We start from the raw sequence: 10,000 nt of genomic DNA on the forward strand, positions 1-10,000 counted from the left end.
CTTGTGATCTGAATAACATGATAGTGTGACCACGAATAATCACACCTTGATAAGCCGATAACCCGTGATCACGCTCTAAATCACTGTGGCGTAATTACACTAAAATAGAATGATAATGACATTATCAGCGTCAATCATGGGGCTTTGAATTTAATTTATTGTACCCATAGATTATATTTACACTAATAATTACACTCTAATTAATTTTGTATCAAAACTACAACGAGGTACACGTTTAAGTTACAGCTAGCAAGGACAAGGTGAATCAAGTTAAAATAATCGTCGTAAACTGATTGAGTCTTTTATAATTATTTTTTTATCTGAATGTTGCTTTTATAACGGAATATGATGTTCTAGTCAGTCTTCACATTCACATTCACTCCTCCTTAAACAAAACACCGGTTATTGCAGACCATTCTGCACTTTTCGTCTATTGCCTTCCTAATCTCAGGCCATGCATAGGTGTTGTCTTGGGCAAATCGTCTTTCTGTTTCCTCTTGAACAGCTGCAAGCCGGTTGGGATCCAGTCGGGACAGCGTTTTCCCCTTTCCCTCGACACTTCCGTCCTTCGCTTCTTCTCTCCCAAACACCAGTTCAAACAATTTGAGAGCAAATCGTTTGGGCAAATTTGTTTTGATTAGCTCCAATTTCTCTCTCTTAACATAGACACCTCGGCTTGGAGACCCGACTAAAACAACATTTGGAGGTGTTCCATTCGGATTTTCATGTGAAACATTCACATGCGTCAGCGACGTTGGTGTATTGCTTGTATCTTTGGCATGGTCTGGCAGTTTCGTTAAGCACTGGTTAGGTGTCACAGTGGGTGCAGGGGGCGTAAAGAGAAGTTTTCCGGCTGGGTCTGGTGCTGCTTTTACCAATGGTGTAAGGACAGGGGACAGTTTTTCTGGTTCTGGTGTTGCCTTGTAAAGCTTTTTGATACATGCTTTACAGCTCACAAAATTCCTTACAAGTGCTGTCATGTTCTTAATGTCATCGGCCATCAGTGACATCTGACACTGGAGGTTTTTCATTCTCTGTTCCAGATCAATACCTGGAAAATTAAAAAAAACGGATATCGTGTAAAGCCCCTTGCACTGAATTCCACTCAAACAACCCAAGAAGGATACTAAACGCGTTCCAAACTAAAATGGGTTTTTCCAAAACCACTATTTTCCGTTGAGAAAGTGAATATTCCTCGGAGCCTATACGCTGTTCATTGAAAATCTTATCATTCCTAACAACAACAAAACCGGTTCAGTAAAGAAAGCCTTTATTTGACCGTCACAATTTGGCAGTCAGTTAAACATGCCAGTAAAACTTCTGAATATGCTGACCCTAAGAAAGATTGATCTCACCGCATGCAGAATGAAAATCTGCTAAAACTAAACTACATCGGCAGCGACTATTTTCCCCCGATGCAGAAATTCTGCATCATGTGCAGTGGTTAAAATAGGCCTAAAATTTACTACATTCAGCTACCATGCAGAAATTCTGCACGCGGTAAAATCCGTGAAAATCTACAGAAACTGGACTACATCAGAAGCGACTATTTTCCCCCTATGCAGAAATTCTGCATCATGTGCAGTGGTTAAAATAGGCCTAAAATTTACTGCATTCAGCTATCATGCAGAAATTCTGCACGTGGTAAAATCCGTGAAAATCTACAGAAACTGGACTACATCAGAAGCGACTATTTTCCCCCTATGCAGAAATTCTGCATCATGTGCAGTGGTTAAAATAGGCCTAAAATTTACTGAATACAGGTACGATGCAGAAATTCTGCACGCGGTAAAATCCGTGAAAATCTACAGAAACTGGACTACATCAGAAGCGACTATTTTCCCCCGATGCAGAAATTCTGCATCATGTGCAGTGGTTAAAATAGGCCTAAAATTTACTGCATTCAGCTACCATGCAGAAATTCTGCACGCGGTAAAATCCGTGAAAATCTACAGAAACTGGACTACATCAGAAGCGACTATTTTCCCCCTATGCAGAAATTCTGCATCATGTGCAGTGGTTAAAATAGGCCTAAAATTTACTGCATTCAGCTACCATGCAGAAATTCTGCACGCGGTAAAATCCGTGAAAATCTACAGAAACTGCACTACATCAGCAGCGACTATTTTCCTCCGATGCAGAAACCATGTTCAGTGGCTAAAACAGGCCTAAAAATGACTGAATTCAGCTGCAGAAATCGCCAGAAACTAGACTAAAATAAGCAGTATTCGTAAAAGACATTGCGTAATAGTTCAAATAGACTTCAGTTCACTGAAAATGGTGATGAGATTTTTTTTCTAAATGGTTGCGTCGCCAGCGCATGGTGAAAATCACGGGTAGCCACCCTCGCGCAAGTGATGCGATGGCTACAGCTGAAAATAACTAAAAAACTCGTTCAAAATTCAATGAGTTGATTCACTGGCATCAAAATCATGCGGGGTTTGTCAGTAACTAGTGCAGCGGCGACAATTCTCGAAAACATCGCATCATAACCGTAGCTGCGGCTAAATATTGAATACTCCATAAAATTTATATATTAATCTATAGGAAAAACGTGGAACCGCAATTGCACCATGCATACAGTTGTTAGTTGAAACCGAAAAACCTTCAAAGATATTATATATCTACTTTTTACTACTGTATGGTTGAAGTGAAAAAGATAAGCAAACGTAATACTTAACAACCAGATAGTAGGCGTTTTCAAAGCCCAATGCTGTTTCAGAATACAGCCAGGTGTTATCAACACAGAATTGGATGAATGCCCAATGATAAGATCATTCAAAACAATCTTCTTATTTCTTTGTAACTTTTTAGTCTCAAAGAAAATACTTGGTCTAACCATTCAGATAAAGCCTCTTCAGTAAAACTTTCACATGGTGCTTTTTAGTTTTTAGTATTTCACATAAATGAATTGTATTTTTTCCCCTATATTTACATGGGCACTGGGAGTGAAGGTTTTAACAGTCTGCATCCTGGTGATTATGAATTATTTGTACTATTCCTCAGTGAGGAATACTTTTCCATTAAGTGCCTTCTTGTAGTCACCTGCAGCTTCTTTGCTTCAGTAAGTTCAAAGGAGTGGAGAATAATACACTCCTTTGGAAGAACTTCTGTCCAAGGTTCCCTTGTTCTTGGAAGGCTTAAAGGTGACCACTTCCCTCTGTATGTGCCTTTCCAGTAATAGATTTTGAAATGATCCTCACTCATCTCTTTTAAAACACCAATCACTGGCTCCTCTTCACAGTTTGATAAGAAAACTGCTGCATATGTTTCAATTTGAAGCCCTTCGTAGAAAGAGTCAACACGTTCAACAGGATTTTCTCTGTTGCTGGGGGCAACATACCTTCCCGTGTAAATCTGAAAAAGAATACAGTTTAATCAGAAAAGGTTAATTAAAGTTACCGTGTACGTTCAGAGGAAAAAAATCGATTTTCGTTTTTTAAGTTGGAAATAAACTTCCCAGCAAGATCTTTCAAAAGAGTGAATATTTGCCGAGAAATTGGGATGTAAGTGATTTCCACCGGAAATTAAACTCCACTTTGATTGACAGCATAATGTAATCATACGGTCACGATGGTTCACCGGTACTGGTGTTTCCGCCGCTCTTTCTGCTGATGATTTAGCCCGCCTTTGTCGCTTCGGCTTGGGCCCAACAGCTTTGCTTAATGAGGTCTTTCCTCGTTTAGTTTTTTCCACGATGATTACGTATACAAAATGCAGTATCGACGGAAAATAAACACCGCAAATATCCAACGAAATGGCGAAGGAATTGATTACTCTGTAACGCGACTACGTGCAAAATTGCGAGAAAATCATCACAGCACGTAACCGGAAGAAAAAGTGCCTTGCGAAACAATTGGCTAATTTTCCGTAAAGGCGTTAGGGGGCGGTACTTGTTTGTGTAGGGATAATTTTTTTAAGCGCTCTTTTCTCGAACTTTAATTTTCGCTTCAAGGAGACACTTTCAAGAGTTACAACTCGACAACAATTTGGCCGATTTCGGTTAAATTTGGCCAGATGCTAGAAAAGTATGTAATCAACAGAGACGAGTCGGGGAATTCGATAATTCTTAAAACTCTTTCCTTGGCAGCCATTTCCGTGCGTTCACTCCGCATGTTTTTCTTGCAGTTTTCAAAATGTTCCGTAACTTTTGAACGCAATCGAATTAAGGAAAACACTGACACGTTTTTTTAGCCTTTGAGATGCTGACCGTGAGAAAAAAAAAAACAAACTTCCAAAATATAAAAATCGCATTGAGTTGGAACTCTAGAAAGACGATCTGTGCCTTCAAGTTTCGACTACGCGGAAAACGTAGGAATTTATTTTCTTGAAAAAGCAATGAAATATTTGAATACCCAATTCCATAAGCTTTAATTTGATATAGGGTTTTGGGTATCTGTGATGTAACCGAGAGGCGCTACATCCGTTAAACCGGAGCCACCCCTGAAGGTACACGGTAACCTTAAAGAACTGACGAACACCGATAGAGAATGTTTAACTTAAAAGAGCTGCCAAGTCGTGACATGTGAACCCTTAGAAAGTAGACCTATAACAGAAAATTCACCCACTCAGACAATTTCAACTTGCCTGTTTTGTTGGCCGACATTCCTTGTCCTGTAGAGCTTGCAGGTGTTCAGGGACAGATTGATCAACCGTATATGGCTTTATTTTCTCTGCGATCAGAATAGCATCCAAAGGCCATTCCCATGTCTCTGGCACAGCAACCAAATTGTCGACATTATTCACCCACTCACTCCAAAATGAGAACGCCTGTTCAGGGTAGTGATCTCTGAACTTGTTAAGGTCACGCTTCAAACCTTCAACATCAATTCTGTCCAACACAGGTCTCACAAGACTTGGTTTGCCACCTGGATGACTCTAGTGTAAGAACAAAGGTTTTCCGATTAACAATTAACAGTGCAATGCATTAATTAAAAGATAACTTTAGTATTATGATCTGTAAGATGCAGACAAATGATAAAAGGTTGTAACTGCACCTTCAAAATAACGACAGGACCTTCCCATGGCATGTGCGAGTAGTTTCGATAAAACATTTCGCACTTCCCAGCAGCATTTCTGACAAATTTGAAGCACTTTGGCTGAGTATGGTCATGCAGTTGCTCTGCATGAGGTGCCAGCCACTCTTTTATGTTGTACACAGCATCCAACAGAAAAGGAAGGACTTTGACATTCTGTATGCAATTTTTCATTGCCTCTTGCATTTCTATGGCAGAGAAGAAAATAAAATTGCAAATGTTATCAGTAAATAGTATTAATATTAATAAATAATTATAATTGCAACAATCTATCCCTTATTTCATGTGAATGGGTTCTTGGTATTGTGTCCCAAGTGACTTATGATCTCATATGAAATTATAAACCCTTTATTTACAAGCATACACAAAGCAAACTGAAAGATGAATCCAGCAGTTTATCTGAAATTACTTGATGCTTTAATCCAGGTACCCCCTTTGTTTAGTTCAAACATGTGTTATACAGTAAAAACCCGTGTGTAAGAACCTAGCGGTTTAAGAACCTGCTGGCAGAAATTTCCCATTTTTACACCCAAAAATATAGGAACCTGTTTAGCCAAGCAAAATTTATTAGGTTCTTATACGTGAGTTATGGGATGTTTTCATGAGCATTTTTCACTAAGAAGTATAACTGACTTTGAGAAATAGAGAATACTTCATGGAAAGTACGCGCGTAACGTTTATAGTGTATATAATTTAGTCAGTCTTGCACAAGGCTCATTACAAGACAGTTATAAATAAATGCTGTATCACAAAGGACCAAACCTACTTTTTCTGCTTGTACAAGAATGGTTCCTACTAAAAACTTAAGAACCTAATTAAGAACCTACTTTACCCTAAATTGCCAATAACTACCCCCAAATATAAGAACCTGTTTTGCCAAACTTGGAAAAATGTAGGTTACTGTATTACAAGAGATATGTACACCTACCATCCATCGTGTAAACATCATTTAGATCCAGGTGCTTCGAATAAACCCCAAAAAAGGCATCAATCTCTTCATGGGTGTGCCCCACAGGAAGGAAGTTTAACTTGATCTAAGGGATTGCAAAGAATGCACACAAGTAGGGAAAAATTTAAGACAACTAAATTTTAGAACTTGGTGACCACCGAGACAGTTTCCATTACAAAGAGAATAGTCAGTGTTGATCTACAAAAACTCTAGTTCCTTGCTTTTACTCCAGCTGTCATGATTACAACACTTGCATTTTTCAAAGGCCTTCTTTTACTGTAGGTGCTTATTATAAGAGGCAAATTTGCACTTAGAAAACAGATGCGCTTACAACTGGAGGGAAATTTGCATTAGGAATTTTTCAGTGACTTTGTGATAATGATAATATTGGGACATCAACTGCTAACACAACAGCAAAAGTCTTCAATGAAAACGAAATATATTACACAAGAAAAGATCACAACATGCATAGTCACAAAACTTGACACAAGTTTCTGGCGCATTTTATGATTTTGTATTCCATGAGGACTAACCTTATCAAACACAAGTAGCTCCACCAGAAGAGCAAACAGCCACATCATGTACTGGTTCTTATTTTCCTTCACACAGTTGTCAAGTTGAAGGTAAAAGATGGGAGGCAATTTGTAGAACTGGCACCACTTTGCAATCATGTTCAGAAGAACTGAAGCGGTCAAATTTGGGTCATGGGGCCACTGGTAGAAATCAAAAGAGCCATAAATTTCTTTACCAGACATATTAGATTGCCCAGAGTGGAGAATTGCCCCAACAAGGTGTGTGCCAACAGAAGTCAAATTACATGTCGCTTTAGTTTTGCGACGGACCCTGGGAATGTTTATTGTTTTTTGGTCCATTCCATCATCAATCACTGTCAAGTACTTGTCTGGGAACCTTCTTGCCTTGTATCGGTGCTTGTAGTACACCCTTCTCTCTTGCCTGTCAAAAGTGTAGACAATAATAATTATTATACTTATGAGAAAAAAGAAAATAATTTACACTGTATTATTGAGCATGAAATTTCACTTATGTACATGTATAATCCAGGAATGCCAAAGCCATGTTGGATGAAAAATAAACCATTCAGGCTGATTGTCTGGTAAAATGTTATAAATTATTGTACTCTTCTGTACATGCACTAGCCTATTGCCAATCACATCCAAAAGAACATGCATGAGTATTTTCAATCAATTGATCAGCTCTCAATAATATTTGTTGAAACTAAACAGTACATGGTGGCTTATGACACTTTCACGGCATCTCACATTTCAAAAGTTGAGATTCAGATTGCACATGATGCTTACATAGGGTTTTCAGTAAGATTTTAAACTACCAGATTTACACTCAGGTTAAACAAGTGGGCGTCAGACTCAAAAAATAATTATGTCATTGCAAACATTGGATGTTACCACCACACTTTTCATTACATCTGGAGTCCGGCCTCAAACAAAACCCTGCTTACAGTGTACATTTAACTTAAGTCACACATACAACTACAATCAACATCATGCAATGCAAGCACTTACCAAACTAGTTCTAAATGCTTGTTCAAGAGTGCATCCACCTCATTTCGAACCTTCTTGTCCATTGTTCTCTCCTTCTGCTCCTTGTACTTTGTACAGTCTGTGCATTTTGTAAAGCGGTTTTCCTGTTTAAAGATCACACATCAAGTCATATACTTAATAAGCAGATCAATAATACTTGCAACAAAGCTTGAGTATCGGAGCCAATAATAATTGGTCCTGATACCTATTAATACATATATTATGTTTGTGTCCTTCGTCCACAGTGTTTTGTTTTTATCTCATTTGAACTTGAAAATGACATCATTATGACACTGAAATATTTTAAGTTCATTTCTATTGCTTATTTTCACTAAACCTTTTTGTCCTAAGTACCTGAAGTTTTACCTGTAATCTGTTTCCCACAATATTGCAGTAACGTAATATCAATATTATTGACATAAACTGTATTATTGAATGCAGAACTAACCTTTGGAATTGTCACATTTGGGAAGTAAGTGTGAAATATATGGTAAAACTGTGAAAGACCAACTGATACCATACCAAAACCATTGTTTTCCTCAACCATTTGCTTATAAATTGATGATAAGGAAAAACAAGAAGGTATGTGGATTACAGATAGATCTGGCTGGTGCTGCCCAACAGAATCCACAAAGAACTCCAACCACGCAATGCAATCTTTAGTTTTTTTTGAAAGTTTTTTGCTTCCTAAATTCCCATGTTCAATATGCATAACTCCCTCCTCGAATACCATGTAAACTCTACGGAATGTTTCTGCTTTTATGTTGTGTGCTTGCAGCCATGCACACTTGCACACAATTGTTCCTCCAACAATATATTTTGTTTCAGTTCCTCCATCAATCGCAGCCTTGCTGTGCTTGTGCAAGTAGTCCAATATTAAATTTCGTCTATCTGTTTGCTTAAGACTTTTCATGCTCCTTTCACAGAATTTAATATCCTCCATGGATACCTTTCTGAAGCATTTACTTTGGCAACACCCAGTTGATGTCGACATCAGCCACAGAATATCTTCATCTGTTCTCAACAGATCTGCAGATGAATGTAATATGCAGTACACAAATCAGTCAAAACTGTTTTGTCATCAGTTATTAGAGACAGGCTAATTTCCCTTCAATTTCACACATACAGTAATTAAATGCAGTAGACCTTTTTTCAACCCTTTTCTCTGTTTTCCCATACCATAAACCTTCCCTTTGCAACCACCTCTCATAAGCAAACACTTAAATTCCAACATACCTAAAGTTTCTTGAATAAACTAAAAGGCACCATTTATTTTAAACTCTGGCCAAATCTTCTGTTAGCGACCTCCCAAAAATTAATGTCAAGTCTAGATGCTCACAGTTGAGCAAGAAGATTATGCATCAAGCAGTTGCTTATGGGAGGTTTAAAACTATACAATGTGATAATTTCAAACCTTAATCTCTAAGTGGTTGCAGCAGCATATGAGAAGCAACATCTTTTGTGATTTGATGTGAAGGGAAGCATAAAAAAGACATTAAGTTAAATGCTCTGCTGTTCTTTTCCAAATAAGCATTTTTTAGTCACACCAATTTAATATTTGGTGGTGTGATTTTATACATTATTAGTAATCTCAAGTTGCAACTTCATTGTAACTGCATCATCCACCAGAAATCTTTGATAATAAATCTTAAAAAAAAAACACAACTGCATGGGCCAGATAAGTACAAAGAATTTTAATTAATTTCATGCCTCTTTGCTTAGAAAACATAGCACCAGGTAATATTTCCTACCTTTTCATTAAATAACAATAACAGCATTAACAATATTAAGCACAATGTTTAAGCACAAAATAACCCTGGAGAACATAAAAGTGTATTGTGACAAAAAATCTTTCCCTCTAACTGCTTCCCTGTAATCTAGACTCCTCCTTTTTCTTAACAAATTCCCTTAATGATGTTCCACGTGCGATTAGGCGATCAACTCCTTCAAACAACGAATCATCATTTGCTGCTGCTTCGTGTCTTAAAGAAGCTAAATGGCTCTCAAGATGAGAATATGTCCCATGACATAACTCACAGAATTTTGAAGGAAGAATACCCTTCCTGTTTACAGGTGCATTTTCATTGTACCAAGTCTCAAATGGAGACTTTGGAGTCTGGACCTCAAAATCAATAAATGGAAGTGTCTTCATTTCAGTAAAGTAGGGTTTATATCTTCGAGATCTGTCTTCAACTTTAACAAAAGGAACCTTGAGCCTTCTCACTTCACCAGCTTTACAACTGTATTCCTGACTGTTTTGCTGATTAATCTGGCTTCCTATAAGAATAGATCTGTGATCATAAATTGGTATGTTCCACTTTTTCCCAATTTTCATGACTGATGATGAGCCAGACCTCATCTTCCCTACTGTTTTCTTCATTATTCTGGAAACCCTTGATTCATTTGTAGCTACTGGCAAACAATGGTTATCTTGACACTGTCTTTCATCCACAATA

General features: G+C 37.8%; 1 protein-coding gene across 1 annotated transcript in view; it reads right to left on the minus strand.

The window, feature by feature from the left end:
* Window positions 1–386: 386 nt before the first annotated feature.
* LOC137988198 (uncharacterized) overlaps window positions 387–10,000 on the minus strand; it is a 30,270-nt gene continuing 20,656 nt past the window's right edge. Inside the window, exon 2 of the mRNA XM_068834247.1 lies at window positions 387–1,051. Coding sequence (XP_068690348.1) covers window positions 387–1,051 — 665 coding nt within the window. The remainder of the gene's footprint in view (window positions 1,052–10,000) is intronic.

The sequence above is a fragment of the Montipora foliosa genome, unplaced genomic scaffold (assembly GCF_036669935.1).
Source record: "Montipora foliosa isolate CH-2021 unplaced genomic scaffold, ASM3666993v2 scaffold_411, whole genome shotgun sequence".
In the NCBI taxonomy this organism is placed as follows: domain Eukaryota; kingdom Metazoa; phylum Cnidaria; class Anthozoa; order Scleractinia; family Acroporidae; genus Montipora; species Montipora foliosa.